At 32.6% G+C, this 16,890-nt stretch overlaps 2 protein-coding genes across 2 annotated transcripts in view; both read right to left on the bottom strand.

The window, feature by feature from the left end:
• The window catches only part of LOC148597189 (protocadherin-like protein), a 38,325-nt gene extending 34,108 nt beyond the window's left edge, over positions 1 to 4,217 (bottom strand). Inside the window, exon 1 of the mRNA XM_088563614.1 lies at positions 4,091 to 4,217. Within this exon, the coding sequence (XP_088419740.1) occupies positions 4,091 to 4,103 (13 nt within the window). The 5' untranslated portion in view covers positions 4,104 to 4,217. The remainder of the gene's footprint in view (positions 1 to 4,090) is intronic.
• Positions 4,218 to 11,357: 7,140 nt separating this feature from the next.
• LOC148597188 (angiopoietin-4-like) lies at positions 11,358 to 15,812 on the bottom strand. The gene is made up of 4 exons (XM_088563010.1): positions 15,651 to 15,812; positions 14,342 to 14,438; positions 12,492 to 12,656; positions 11,358 to 11,732 (listed from the first exon to the last, which is right to left on the bottom strand). Exons 1-4 carry the CDS (start codon positions 15,810 to 15,812, stop codon positions 11,488 to 11,490), a joined length of 669 nt encoding a protein of 222 aa, XP_088419136.1. The 3' UTR covers positions 11,358 to 11,487.
• Positions 15,813 to 16,890: the final 1,078 nt, after the last annotated feature.

Below are 16,890 nucleotides of genomic sequence, written 5' to 3'. Positions count from 1 at the left end.
GTCAGGTTTTCCGTAATATAGCCTGACAACCCCAGCGTAACACGCCAGGGATACCCTATTCCACCACCTGGGGCACACAACCCAGTTGCTCTGTGGGCAAAGTTCCCTAGCCCCAGGCTAGGTTTCTGAGCACTATTAAGTCGCCTTTTACGACAAGCTCAGCGCTGTTACAGGCCTATTCTTTTGACACCCGGACGTGCACGGCGCGTCACAATTTGATGGAAGTAACACGAATAGTAGAAATCTATTAATAAGCTTACAATTTAAGAGGGATGTAATATATTACAAAGTTACGACGTAATGCAAATATTTTAGGCCCATGAACCGTCTTTTATGAACAAATATCATTTTTGTTTAATTCAGCAATATTCCAGGTCCGTACATTTTTATATGTATCTTTCTTTAAAAAGGTTTTCCGCTCTTATTGGTCTTTAAACTTAAAATTTTGATTATCTTCACTAGAAAAAATTAAACAAAAATTATTATATTTCTATAATCTTTAATTGTTTTGTAGCTCAAAGTTTGTTTTTTCTGTTTGCTTTCTTCTGGCCAAACAGTTTGTCATGTATTATATACGGGTATTTTAAATTATGATTGGCAAAAAATATCATCAAAATATTACCTTCACCCCATTGAAATATAATATGTATTGCTACTTCATACACCAGAGGAGCAAGGTTTAGTCGATTTTTGCCGCATCTTTTATAAGCATGAGATAAATAAAATTTTGCATTCCTGTACAACGATTATATAAATGATGTTCTCCTTATAAAATATATTGCTCCTTCATAAAGCTATTACGAGCCTTTACAAACAATATACATGTAGACAAATGACAACCGAAATACCACTATATCAACAGTGGCTATTTGTCGTTTATAAATGAATAACAACTTACACGACGTTCTTCAGTCTTTTTCTTTTTCTTTTTTTTTTTTTTTTTTTTTTTTTGTTTTTGGTCATGAACTCTTTTAAATCCTTGGCCTTCAAATAGCAGCTAACGTTATACATACAAAACCTTTTTTACTCATCTGCCCAATGGGATTTTACACTAATTTTACAAATGCATGAGTAGATATATTACTTATAAGATTAATTTTGTTGAGCATTATTTCAGTAACTATTCAAGTAGCATTGCAGATAAGAGTCATGCAAAATGTGATTCATAGCTGGAAAGCCTACATATTTTTATTTTTGATATTTTGTATGAAATGTTATAGTAAATAGGAATGTAACCCTTCTTCTTAGGAGATAAAAAATATATACAATGTACGGTAGAATTCAAATTTCGTCGCCTTTACGACAAGCTTAGCGCTGCTGCAGGCTTATCCTTTTGACCCCCGGACCTGCACGGGCCACATGTTACAGAATTTACATGATTTTTACAAAGGCTGCAGTAACAACTTAATTTAATATATGTCCAAATTGTGTCAATTATTTATTATTTGATTTATTTTTAATTGAGTTCAACCCTGTTTTTGTTATGTTATATTTGTTCTCAAATCAAAGACGCCACGTTTCTTGCACGTTAAAGAACCCTGCTGTGGTATTCAATAGGAGTAGGAACTTTTGCGCTCCGCCACAGGAGGCTAAATTGCCCGACCGTACCCATCCCTCCCTTTTCTTGTGGCAATCAAAATTTGTCGACCCTAATTTCCTTGTGTCCCATCACCTTTTTTTTCAATTTTCATCATGATCATTTCATGTTCATTTTATCATCCTCTTCATGTTCATCACCTGAATATAGCAGAAATATTGCTGCTCGGGCGTTAAACCCCAACAATCAATCAATGAATCTATCTATTGTTTTTTTTTTCAAAAAAATGAAATATGTTGGTGAAACCTTGAACAATGAACAGCGTTGTAAAGCAGTTGAAATTGTAATTAACATGAAGAAGAGAAGGCCAAAGGGTGTTCCATCAGCATGGTCAAAGTAAAATAAGAACGCAAAAAATGTGTACATAAGGAAAAGAAACGCAACTTTAATTTCTTGAGTCGTAATTTGTTAACATACTAAATCAAGGATCGATACAACTAATAAATAGGGCAACATAGTCAAATTTTGTTACATTACACTATAGTATTAAATATATAATTAGCCTTTTCCTTTCTGTTGTCTAAACGTCCATTTATCATGTTTTATAAAAATAATGTTTGTTACGTATTTGATAAAACAAACAACATTTGCGTGCATGTCCCTTGGCCACTAAACCATACTCTCATACTGCGAAAGGACTAGGGGTTGGGTAAATAATGTTGTGTTGTCATGCATGCACAACTAATGAGGACGTTGGTGTCTCTCTTATAATTCCCCTTTTTCAAGCAATACGTTGTGATATGTACTAAATATAAGTGAAACATTGAGCTTTTTACTAACCAATCTTTATCGGATCATTTTCCGAACTTTTTCATTGTCAAATTTAAACGCTTGTGGTCATTCTTTGGTCCACTTTCTTCACAAATTTTCAAATTGATACATAGACAAATATTGACTTTAACATTAAATCTCAATTGTTACAAAACAATTGCTGGTGTCGTTCCCTTCATGTTTTTTTCTATAGCTTCTCTTGGCTATGAATAAGACATATTCATCAAAAGACTTTAATAAGATTTGGAATGAAATGAAATTCATCTTTGTTATTATTTAAATATTAAAATTCACACGAAAGTTAAATGATAGTGTAAGTATAGAAGTGAGTAGTAGCACGCGAATAATTCAGAAGTTATCAAAGTTGTCAAAACTTAATATTCATTGTCATTACATGATTTAAATTGCCATTACCTTCCCAATCGAGAGAACAAAATAACAATAACAAAAAAAGGTTAATGCTTTGTAACTCTTCAGTGAATGAAGTAAAAACAAATATTTGGTCCATTTTAAACATTTTACTACATGAACCCATCCTTACACAAAGGTTATTCACGTGTATGAAGATTGAAGAGTAGATAATTTACTACGAAAATACAGCTTTTGTAAAACATGATTTAATTTTATCCTGTGAATAATCATGACGTTCCAAATTGAACCCTAGATATATTCTTCTCATACTTAAGCCTACACTTGAGAGGCTTATTTTTGTATTTTATTTTGGGTCAGAATTAGATCATTTACATGCATTTTGGACATCTCTTACATCCTTTTGAGGTTAAAGGTTATGAAAGAAATGAAGATATTGATATTCAACGTATTGATTGGGATTGTAGCATTGCCTTTTGATACAATTGAAATTTGCACAAATAAACCAAGGCTTTTTTCCAATAACATAAAAGACTTCAAGATTTATATTTTTATTTAGACAGTATGACACTGAATAAGAGGCTGATACTAAACAATTTACATATAAAAATAAAAGGTTAGTACGTTAAAACGCAAATGGATTAAAATCCGATTTTTATATTTGACATTTTAGAAAGTATTTAACAAATTTAAACAAGGTAACAAAATTCAGTTATATGATATCGTTTTTGTATAGAATGTAAACAGTTAGGTAGCTGTCTTTGTAAGAATCATGCAAAACCTGAAAAAATATGAAACACCCCTAACACGTCTACACATATTTATTTTTGTTATTAAGTTGTTTTATTGGTCTATATTATGAAATGGGCATTTATTCATTCAAATCTATCTGCTTAGAGATAATCAACATTGAAAATCAAGTACATTCTTTTGTATTTGAGTGTCATTTGCAGAGTAATCACCCTTAATTTTGAGATCTACAGCATTCGATATAATATTTATCTCCTAAGAACATTGACTATATGAAAAGCTGAATGTTAATTTTTGTCTACTATGGCAATTCAAACAAAGTAATAAAAATAAAATATGTGGTCTTTTGCACCATAAATCCCATTCTGCATGATTTTTAGCTGGAGTGCTACTTAATACATTAAATGTCGACAGACCAGAATGAAATAAATAGTGAGCAAACAAATCCACTGCGTATTCAATTCAAACATACATTTTATACATGATTACACAGATCTTTATCCTTAATAAATACAAAGATATTGTTCATACACAAATACGAAACACGAAATATAAACATTTTGCAATTAATAACAGGATAACAAAAACAAAACGAAATGTTACCTGAGTAAAACATAAAACACACGGTTCCCTGCTCTTTCAGTCCAATTATTGATTATATTTGTATTTAATTAGTACAGTCAGTCAAACATAAATAGACTTCTGAAGGGAGACACTTAGGACAAGTTGTATTTGAACACAATGCCAACCATCGCACAGGAAGTGGAGATATGAGGAATATATATTTCATATATAGATATATGTTGATATTTATTAATAAATACATAGTTTTCCTATATTGTTTTTTGCATTGGACACAACTGAATGTAATTTTGAACCTCTGTGTATTCTATTTTTTTATTATAAATAATTCACACTGAATTATTAAAGATTTTTAAAAAAATATATTATTATTGCAACACATCTAAAAGAATAAAAACTTTTTCTCTTTATTATGTGCGTCACTCAATGTAAGAGAGAGATCATTTTCAATTCAATTTTCATGTTCATTTTTATTTTAAGATTCTGTCAGAATTTTATGTGCAGGCTGTTGCTTGTGTGTAACAAGTAGTAATGTCCATGCAGTCAAGGTCATCCTCCTCTTAATTATCATTATCATTTGCAATTGCATTTAAAGTAATAAAAACACGTTGAAGGAGGTAGACCTAGTGTAATGAACATAACTTTTAAAAATCATTGAAACGTCTGTATTCAGGCTTCGTTTTTATCAATTTCTTGTCAGCATCAACGTAACTAATTGATTTCATTCTGTTTCAAATAAAAGCTTGAAAGGGCTTGGTGAAATTGAATATGATAAAAACATATCACTGATTTCAAGATTTATGTCCCTTACGTCTACCTTCTTAAAAGTAAATTTTGAAATTATTGTGTTATCAAGTTCTTACCAGCAGTATTTGTCCAATGCGTGGTTTTACGTAAAACTTTTTGTTATAATTTGAGGACCAGGTTATATTGAAGATTTTTCAATGCTGTTTATTTTAAATGGAAGTTGCTATTTATTGACATTTGGATATATTACATTGTATAATCCAATTTACCATTTAGGTAATACCAGGAGAAACAAAACTTCACATTGTAGGGTTTTAAATTGAGATATCACGAGGCGTTATACATTAAGGTTTTCTATAAACAGTAAGACTTTTTCTTTTATGTTGACACATTTTGGTCAATTATTGCTTCCCACTGGTAACACAATTCGGAAGTTAGCTTAGTTCTTTTATCACCCTTTTACATAACCGGTCAAATTTCTAGTTTAATTTTCCCCCAAAAGTTGCCTGACTTTCTAATAATTGAAATTTCATTTTTTTTACTAGGAAGGCAAGTATAAAGTGAAAAAGTGATACGATCCATTGAAGGATGTCCGCCAACACAGTCCTCGCCGCTGTCTTATTGTAGCATATTTATAGAATACACTCATCCACGTTTAATATCTTTTTTTCGGTTATTCCTTTGTGAACATGTTTACAGTATTTTCTAATTAAAATAAAAGTTTTGATATTTCTTTCTCAACTGTTTAGATACTGGATTGGACCACGAGTCAACGATATAGTTTAGTTCTAGTTAGTTAAAGCGTGGAGTCAGAGTTATGCATTTACTCATGTTACTTTGTATGTATTATTTTGGTCATTTTATTTTCTTTGTTATGTATGTTTGTTTTCCATGTCTGGGCTTTGTCCCTGGATTACATTCTCTTGATTTCCACTAGAATCTGGTTCCCTTTATTACTTTTTCACCCAATCAACAACAACTTTGTTTACGTCACCCCTTTCACCTGATATTTTCCCAAGCTTTTTCAAATCTTCGGCAATTTTTGTGTTCTTTCTTCTAATGTAGTCAGTCAGTCTACTTAATCATTTTCTTTGTCCATTTTGGTTATATTCAATTGTGAAAAATAAATTGGTCAAAGTTAATCTTCTCAGTTTAAAGCAGGGGAGTAAACGTGCACTTTAAATGTGCAACAGGTATTTGATCGGTAAAAAATAAGTAACTTCCAATTCTTCAAACTTTGGGAAATACACCGAACATTTAGTCAGATTCTTGTGAGAGTTTGGATGGACGTTGGCCTTTCTCTATCGTTTTTCTTTTTCCACTGAACTGCAAGCATTTTGGACATCTCTTACATCCTTTTGAGGTTAAAGGTTATGAAAGAAATGAAGATATTGATATTTAACGTATTGATTGGGATTGTAGCATTGCCTTTTTGATACAATTGAAATTTGCACAAATAAACCAAGGTTTTTTTCCAATAACAAAAACGACAATTTGGATCTGGTCTGTTAGTTTTCGTTAAAACGATTCGTTTTCATTTTTGTTTTCTCTTCTAAGACCCTTTTTTATATTTATTTCAATGCTTGTTTTTTTATAATTTGAAATCATAGCTTATGGGAATTTGTTACGAAATGTTTTTACAGTTGGTCAACAACGACTTATCTAGAGTCAATTATTGGTCCTTGCGTCTGGAAAATTATTTTCGAATAAATTTTTGACACAATGATTTGGTAGAAATTTTTCTTCTGAAAATGTCTTGCATCAAAGTAACATAAATACATAACGTTGTTTCGTTTTATTTCTAACTTTACAACTATTGGTAAATTTATTTGTGATTTTTTTCCACGTGTGTTGCTTCTGGTAGTGTTTTGGTCTGCCTTTCACGGAGTTCGAAGTAATCAAATTTAAGTCTTGTTTCCAACCTATGTATTTTTCAATTTAATGGGCGATGCCAAACTTACCCAAAGTATAGTGTATTCATGTACTACATAATATTTGTTTTGGAATTTTTGCCCACAGAGCAACTAGGTTGTGTGCCCAAGGGGAGGGGGGAATGGGGTACCACTGGCATGCTGCATGCTGGAATCGTCAGGCCATAGAATCTCCTTTGCCTTATATAATACATAAATATATGTGTGGATTTCCATTTTCCTGTTCAACTATGAAACTTTCCACTTTTATAAATGTTTCGTCAACATGAATCCTTTGAATTTAGGGGAAGGAGTTGCAAGTTGCAAACAATTTATCAAAATTACTTACATCATCAAAAGCATCATGTGTCAGGTTAAGAATGCGATGGTTGACAATTGTAAGTAATACAGTTGAAAGTGTATGTGAATTCTTACACGGTGTATCAGGTAGAGCTTAAATTGTTTGATGCGGAGCTTAATTAAAGACCGGTTTTGTTTATTAAGGCTTGTTCAATGTTTTTGATGTAAACAATTTTAATCTAATTAGCATTTTCGTGCATAATGATTGTTGTTCACCCTTTATGACTTCGGCGATGTGTTTTTACAGCAGTGTAAATTTCATGTATATATCATAACCCAACAAGGCTAGCATCGCTTTGACAAAAGATAGAGCCGGTTAAGGCGTAAAACGAGATAATTAGATACATCGTATATTCAAAACAACACTTCGAAAGAATTCAAAGATTTGTAGCTCTATGTATGTGTAGTGCGCTAGACGTCGTACAATAAGGCATCTTAAACAAGATAATGTTGCTACAAGATTGAAGTAGTCACTCCTTAATTTTTGTGGTCGTTATCATGACGTTGTGGATAGTGACGGTGTATCCATCAGCACCACGTAACTGATTTGTTCAACGTGCCATAGTTTACCTTTTACTTTCGTCTACCCTAGGCCTTTTTTTATGAGCAGCTCGGCGGGTTATCCTATTCTGCTAGAATATTGGTTCCCATGATTACTTCTTCGAATATTGCAATGTCACACTGTAGGTTTTAGTAAATTAGAGGCTTCAAGAAAAAAAATCTGATTAAATTGTAAGGATTCACTCACACAGTTTTACTAGAATTATCGGACCGTTCACTCAAAATTCTGACACATGTTTTGTAAGTAAATGGTCTAATTTAAAAATAAATAAATTCTGGAAAACAATATTTAATCCTATTTTAAACTGGATATAAATCATGGAAATCGAATGTCATATTAAAAACATGTGATATTCAGATTAGGAAGTGCAGGTATTGAATAAAGGCTTAGATTGAAAACTGATCAATTTTAAACCGTCTTTAACGTTTTTTTTTTTTTTTTGTTTTTTTTTTTTGCAAAGAAACATTTGCATTAACACAAGAAAAGCAACAGCTTATGTGTAATTTAGTATTTATTAATTAAGCCTTTATTGTAACATTTAAAAACTTAAAACTTAAACATTTAATCACTATATATGATTGCATAACTCTTAAAATCTTACACTATTGAGTAAGGCCTTTTTAACGCTATAAATACTAGGATTTATAGCACAAACTCTAATACTGGTTCCACGGGAGAATGAACCTGGGTTGGTTGGATTTATAACACAACCTCTAAAACTACCTCCACCACAGAGTGAACATGGGTTTGTTGAATTATAACACTACATCTATTACTGGTTCCACGACAGAGTGAACGTGGGTAGGTTGGGTTTATTATAATACAGCCTATAAAACTACCTCCACGACAGATAGGAGAAAATATGGAATCTTAATGTTCATAAAGGGATAAAACAAATACTTCCAGAGAACTTCAAAGGTATAAAATTGAATTAAATTGAACTTCAGTTACATATAGTACATTTAACTCCATTTGAACTGGGGTTTTATCTTTGTAAGCATATCCCTAGCATTTGTAGTTAAAGAAAGTTCTGTTCTGTTTCGATACGGACAAACCTGCAATTCTACTTAGTATTACGTCCTCCCCATGCAGGTCCGGGTGTCAAAAGAATAGGCCTGCAGAAGCGCTAAGCTTGTCGTAAAAGGCGACTATATAGTGCTCAGAACGCTCTGCCCACAGACCAACTGGGTTGTGTGCATCAGGCGGTGGAATGGGGTACCCCTGGTGTGTTACATGCTAGGGTTGTCAGACTATAATACGGAAAACCTGATCGTAAACCATAGTGGTTCACCGTGTTGGGAAAGATGCTACGTTCCTCGCACGTTAAAGAACCCTTCTGTGGTATTCTCCCGGAGTAGGAACCATATGGCTCAGTCACATATGCCCGACCCTACCCACCTCTCCCCATTTCCAGTGGCAATCAAAATTTTTCGACCCCAATATCCTTGTGTCCCATCCCATTTTTCATGTCATCATCATTTCATGTTCATTTTATCATCCACTTCATGTTCATCGCCTGAATATAGCTGAAATATTGCTGCTCGGGCGTTAAACCCCAACAAACAAAAAATGTATAACGTCCCATTTTTTTTTTTAATCACGAGGTATATACAAGTGCCCATAAAGAGTTTGTATTTAATAGAAATATATGCACTAGATTGTTAAATCAGGAGGCAAATGAATTTGTTGAATAAATAATTGAAACAAATGTGTGTTTGTATATTCAAATGTACTGTAAGGACCTTGACCATTTTACAATCAGACAAGCGTTTTACATATCTCTTGTATTTCATTGCCGGTGGTCTTTTGTTTAGGCACTGGAAGGAAACAAAATAATATATCAAGTAGTATTACACCAAAGAATCATGGTTGCGAGCTTGGGTTAAAAATATTAAGTAGCACTCTTTGTAAGAATCATACAAATTATATGAAATGTGATACACCCCAAAAAAGGGATACACATTTTTATTTTTGTAATTAAGCTGCTTTATAGGTCTATATGATAAAATATATAATGATTTATTCCAATCTGTTTGCTCTTAGGAGGTGGTAATTCACATTGAAAATACAATGCTTTCTACTGTATTTTAGTGCCATCTCCCCTTAGCAGCTTGAATTCTATAGAATTTATATTTCTTATGAGCAGGGGTTATTTGAAAAGCCACGTGTTAATTTCTGTTTACCATAACGTTTTAAACCACATATTAAAACTATAAAAATATGTAGTAGGCTTTCCAACCATGAATCACATTTTGCATAACGCCTAGCTGGAGTACAATTAAAGAAGCAATCTTGTTAATAGTTCATTAATGATAAGACTCTTAACATAAGATTACACGCGAACAGGTTAAAACCCAAACAGAAATAGACCTAGTTTTTTATGCCTTCGTAACGTAAGGTTGTGAGCATATTGCTTTACCCTTGTCTTCATTTTTTGATAATAACTAAAAACATTTGCACAAGTTAAATTTATAGAAATGGGTATGTGTTCCTTTTTTGTGTAATAACTTAAAAAAACCCTTTCACTACTTATGATGAAGCTTCCATAAAGTGTATACATTCATTATGAAAAGCTCCCGTTAAGGTTTTTAAAATTTCGAATTTTTTGTTTCCAGAATACGAAATTCATTTGTGACATATTAGGTGTTTTGCATTTTTTTGCACAATAAATCAAACACGTATGCACCACTTAAAATGAATTTTGGAAAAGTGTATCTTATATTTTAAACCAATTTTTCATTTGAAAACACTTGTCTCAACTTGTGTGATTCGTCAGAATTTTTGCGGTGGTATTTGATCGCAGTCATTATGAAACGAATCCTATTTTTTAAGTATAAATCTAAAACAAATAATTTTATCTATACATGTATGCGATCTTCTGCATGCAAATGCATATGTTCATGGGGGGGTCGATAGATATCCGAAAATAATTTAATATTCCTGTTTTTGCAACATTGTGTATGTCGGTCGTCGTCATATCTTGTTTTCATATTCAGGTCATGTACTTCGATATAGGTGTTTCTGAATTGTCATATTTTTGACGCACTTTAATCCTGATCAGTTAACATTTCAAGAGTTCCAAGTTATCAAATGCAGGATGGGTTGTAAGCATTGTTCATATTTTTTCTAGTTTAAGCTACATTATCAAGTAAACGCCACGTTGTCTTTTGTAAACAACTGTGTATATTATTTTTTTTTATACCAATACCAGAGTCTTTAAGGAGGTAGACCTAGGGTAAGGGACATCATTCTTGAAATCAGTGAAATGGTTGTATCATATTCAATTGCACAAAAGCTTGTCAAGCTTTCATTTGAAACAGAATGAAGTCAATCCAAGTTGTCTTGATGCTTAAATGAGCTTGATGTAAAATACTGAATTCAAACATTCCAATGAATTGTAACAGTTGTGTCCTTTACCTTATGTCTACCTTCATAAATTGTATACTTAAGAAGATTTTCATCCTAATGATCAATTGACAGCGTTAAACTTAAAAAGAGCAGGTACAATTCCATGTCAAAGAATATGTTAGCACATCAATCGAGAAGACGGAATTGTAAAAGCTTTATACAAATTAAATAAATATCATACTGCTTTTCTTTTGTTTATCTGTTATTAATGAATTTGTATGTTAAGAATGTATCATTATTTACTTCTTACATAAGGTTGCCAACTCGTGTATTGTCTTAAAGAAATTTATTTGGAGGCTTGTTGGACCAGATTATACTATATGATGTTATATTACCATACATAAGTGCTTTTATTAATTTTTTAAGATTAATTATTTATTCTATTCACTGCCTTTGGTTTTGATTTCCAAATGTCCATGTGCAGTTAGATTTCAGCAGACGTTGCTTTTGATTTTCATAACTGTCGATTTGATAATTTTATCTCTCCATACTGTCCATCTAAGATCATTTGGGTAACCACAGGCACACCAGTTCATCCACCAACCTGTCAGAGATGCACATTTACCATCAGGCTTTCCATCGTTGTCTTGGTCGATTGTAGAAAACTTAGAGCCGTTCACTACTTGTACTGAAATGGACTCTCCTCCACTGCAGTAAGGATCAGTCATAGCATCACCTTCAATGGGATATGTCATTAAATAATGGAATGTTTTATAGAGGGATTGTTTTTTTTTAAATTGACAAATTTGTGAAAATAAAATATGAATAAACACTAAAACGTTTATAAAGTGAAACTAGCTTTAGTCTATGAACAAAAACAATTATTAAGATCCATCAAAGAGCTTAAGGCTATGTCTAACTATAAGACATCAGTATTAAGTAAATGATCATGAAATGCAACATTTTTCGTTAAGTGAACGTTTTGCAAGGTTAATATAAATTCTAACTCGTCAATCTGGTACCAATGGTCAATACCTTGTTTTGGTATTCGATAGGAGTAGGACGCCATAGGAGGCTGAATTGCCAGACCCTACCCATTCCTTCCTTTTGAGTGGCAATCAAAATTTATCGACCCTATTATCCTTGTGTCCCATCCCTTTTTTTCATATCATCATCATCATCATCATAGCTGAAATATTGCTGCTCGAGTGTTAAACCCCAATAATCAATCAATTAATCATGTAAATCTTACCAACCTCTCTTCAATCAGTACGTTCACCAAAAGTGTTCTAAGTGTTTATATTAATACCTGATTTTTCGTGAAAAATATACCCTTCGTCTTTTGTTTGTTCTCGTATTTTTGATTACTGAGGTATGATATCGAAAATAAGAGATGGGTCTAAACGCAACGGTATATAAATTTAGTCCTGAAATATTTTATTTTCGAAGTTTCTACTTGACGAAAATTATTCTGCAAAACAAAACCGTGAATTACCTGCCGTTCCAGTATAGCCAGAGATAAGTAGAGTGTATTTGCTCGCTTCATTTCCGATATAGAATACTTGATAATTAGCAAAGGCTTTATCGCCGTTTGTATCTTCTAAATCAATTCGTAAACTGTACTCCCTATTGGACAATATATGATGCAAAATGTCATTCCCTGAAATTGAAATGAACCAAGCATAATGAAAATCGAAGGAAACCGTTACGATACATTTTTTACGTCCAAATAACGACTCTGTAAATTCTTTGGGAAGGGTTAATGTCTGTAGTTAAAGATTTTTTTATTGGTTGCGTGTATATTGCAAAACATCTTGCGGGAAATTTCCCACACTTTTCTGCAGTAGTATGCAACCTCAGTTTAAGGATTATCATCAATATTTACATGCTACCCATTGTCAAATACGGATTATATGGTACCTACTAAAGAATTTCAAATAAACATAGTCGGATTTAGAAATGCATTAATCATAAATACATTTAATAGCTTTCGCTTGGTTATATGAATTGTTATTGACTAACGTTCGTATTTTAGCCTAAATATGATCTAAACTGCTAATAAAAAGAACAATACGAAAGTGTGCATATACGGGATTTTGCCATCAAATACGGCATTTAGACGTCAAATACATGATTCAGCCGTCCAATACGGATTTAGACGTCCAATACAGAATTTAGCTATCCAATACGGGATTTAGACGTCCAATACAGAATTTAGCTATCCAATACGGGATTTAAACGTTCAATACAGAATTTAGCTATCCAATACGAAATTTATTCGTCCAATGCATTATTTAGCCGCCCAATAAAATCCATATTGGCCTAGAAAAATATGACATATTAGACTTGTTAGTCAATGAAGGTATAATTGTGTAGGGTTTTCCTTATTTGCTGATTTATGGGTCCTCGGCTAGCAAAATTGGCTGGCTTCGGACCATTAACTACGCCAAAACGGACAAGTTTACGCAATAATACTATAATATTACCCACGAAATATACCCATAGTCACAATAGAAATGTAATTAAAAACTTATTTCCGTGAACACACGTATTGTATTTAAAGAACTCTTGGAACGCCTAACATTCTCGTTAAATATGTATCGTCAATTTGCGCATCATGAATTATTTTTTATAATACTTGATTTAACGAAATTCCCTGAAATCGAAATCTATTTAAATTATATTCATGAAATATACCTACTGTCACTTCTGAAATGTAAAGAATTCTTAATTTAATTTCGTTAACACCTTATTGTATTGAAGCAACCCTCGGAAGACACAACATTCTCATCAAGTGTCAGTCTCTGTAAGAATCTGGCTATGAGTGAAACACGGTATGAAAAAAACCACCATTTTGACTGTTTGCATCATAAGAAACAAACGGAAAAGGCAAGATTTTCCATATCATGTTGGTGCATTGACTTATAAGTTCATTAAAATGTACTGAAAATGAATACTGAAAAATTTCTGAGCAAATCCAGTGATGCAGAGATCAAATCATTGTATTGTCAAATAGAGAAAAAGCAGACTTGAGTGAAATTATCTTGTCAGGTCGGCGAGTTTTTGACATGCATGTTTCTGATTTTTCCCCATTTTCCCTGATTCTTACAAATACTTACACTTAAGAAATGATTTTTTGCAAACAATAATTTTAATTTTACATAAGGCCTTATTTCGTGTGATTTAATCTCAGCCTATTATTGCATTAACTTCCTTTTTTAATGTTATTATAAGGTAACTTGAGTCTATTGTATTATTTTATTGAACAGTTAAGGAGTTCTACAAGATGTCACGGGTTTTATCAATCAATAATCAACCAAGCACAGTGTCTACAGGTTTACCTACCAAGCCAGTAGTCACCTGATTTGTTACCAAATCCAACCTTGTAAGCTGCAAAATTACGGTTGAAGTCAACATTAGTACCAGTTCGTCGTTGCATCACCTGGAAAATGTTGCAAAAAAACGAGGCTTACTGTACAATTCGCGAAAATCTGCTAAACAGCAAAACGGGGTATTGGGTATACAAAAGTCCTAATTTGACACTATAAAACTATCAAGAATAATATGGATTCAAAAAAGGTTTAACATTACTTATTTTTCATCAAATTATAGAACAACATTTTACAAGCATCAGTTGTTTGGCAATTTATTTTAATAAAAATGTACTTACCATTTGGATAACCTAAGGATATAAAAGTGTACAGCCTTTTTACCAGTATTATTTATCCAGCAATGTACATTAGTAATTGTTTTCCCATTCTATTTTCACATGATTTTCACACGAATTTCACATGATTTTCACCTGAATTGATGGATTGATGGATTGTTGGGGTTTAACGCCCGAGCAGCAATATTTCAGCTATATTCAGGCGATGAATATGAAATGGATGATAAAATGAACATGAATGATGATGAAATGAAACAAGGGATGGGACACATGGATTATAGGGTCGACAAGTTTTGGTTGCCACTAGAAAAGGGGGGTTGGGTAGGGTAGGGTCGGGCAATTTAGCCTCCTGTGGCAGAGCGCAAAGGTTCTTACTGCTATCGAATACCACACCTGAATTAAGCAAATAAACTAAATGACAGAGTCCACGTGAAATTCGGGAATGGAGCCTTCTCGTGAAATTCACACGAAATGTTCACATGAAATTCGTGTTTAGTGAAGTTCATGTGAAGCTCGGTTAACATGAATTTCACGTGAAAAGTATTTGTGTATTGGTTAAAACTCGATGAAAAATTTGTATCAAAATATCTCTTAGAAACCTAATATATTTTTACAATAAAATAGACAGATAATGGTTAGATCGGAAAAAGGATATTAAGCAGCTAAATAAAGAATAGTTACTTTCGATTAGATACTGAAAATATAATGTGAAATATTCATTACCAGCGCGTTAACAAAAATAAATATTAGTCTGTTTATCGGTAACCTATTTTTTTAGCAAAACATCGCCTACAATTGATGTGTCTTTTTCATTCACAACTCTGAAGGAGTGATGACGTCACAATCACTCCTAATGTTTTAACGCACATCTTTTTTTTACATACCCTCACAGCCCTGTTTTTTTCAAGTGTACCAGTTTAAAAATATTTAAAGTAAACTCATATAGGTTACCTAAGTATTGACAATTTTTTGTACAAATCTACTTACCGTCCATCCGCCATTCTCCATGTCACAGTATACTTCTGTTTTATGGACGGCACCATTCACTTTTCGATAGATAAGATACACCCCATTGCTACTGCCGGAAGGAATTTCACAACAGTCTACTGGGTATGCTGTAGTAAAAATGTCACTCCCGAATAAATACATGCGTCTTCTTTGCAAAGGGATTTAAACATACATTCACTGTCGTGTGGGTTGTATGTACAGGAACGACACCTGTTATCTTGTGCGCAGAGAACTGGACATTGCAAGCGATGTCCTACGGTAAAGCGGCTGTATACATATTTTAAGTCGTTGAAAGTACTATTTGAAATCACTTTGAATGGTCGTTCTTCAAGTGTGAGACCTTTCGAGAAGATTACACAGTTTGTTATAAGAAATATAAAACTATTCATATTACCTGTTCACTAATACGTATTTATTCAATTTTTATCCAACATTAAATGCACTTATGTCTTCGAAACAATCTTTTTCGCGAACCTTGAGAGAATTCTGAAGGTAAAAAATTGTTGATATCTCTGCATATCCAGAATTAAATTATATATCTATTGTGGAAAATGAGGACAAACGTCAAGAACCATGTCCCTTGAACCGCGGTAAACGATCTTAACCAAATAAATGTCATGAATTAGTGTACAAAAACTGTTTGTAAAACCGAACAGTTTGTAATGAAAAATAAAATAAGCATAATTATTGTCTTTTCCCACTAATATAACGGTATAAACGATCGAAATGAATTGATGTGAATTCACGCTAAGACTGAGATCATCGGTCGGCTCTATCTGTAGTTTTTCTTCTGGTTATGTAAATTAAGGAATCTTGAATAATTTATTATATGGTTTTATTTTAATACCTCATGGAAACTGCTTCTGGTAAAATATTTACACATATTTATAATTAAATTTACCATCCTATAAACTATGTTTTTTGTAGAATCTTTAGTATAAGTTGTCATTTTAATCAAATAGTTTAATGCTTGTTGTACTCCGATATTATGCATTAAGGTTAGTTTGCTATGTATGCTTGCATATCTACTCATGATTGTTTATTTTATGTTACGCTTGATTGACTGATTGTTGGGGTTTAACGAAAGAGCAGCAATACTTCAGGTATATCCAGGTGATGAACATGAAATAGATGTTAACTGAACATGAAATGATGATGAAATAACAAATGGGACCGGACACAAGGATAATGGGGTCGACAAATTTTGATTGCCATTGGA

The sequence above is a fragment of the Perna viridis genome, chromosome 15 (assembly GCF_037379345.1).
Source record: "Perna viridis isolate PV_CMFRI_1.1 ecotype Kerala chromosome 15, ASM3737934v1, whole genome shotgun sequence".
NCBI lineage: Eukaryota > Metazoa > Mollusca > Bivalvia > Mytilida > Mytilidae > Perna > Perna viridis.
This window is presented reverse-complemented; position numbering and strand designations above follow the sequence as displayed.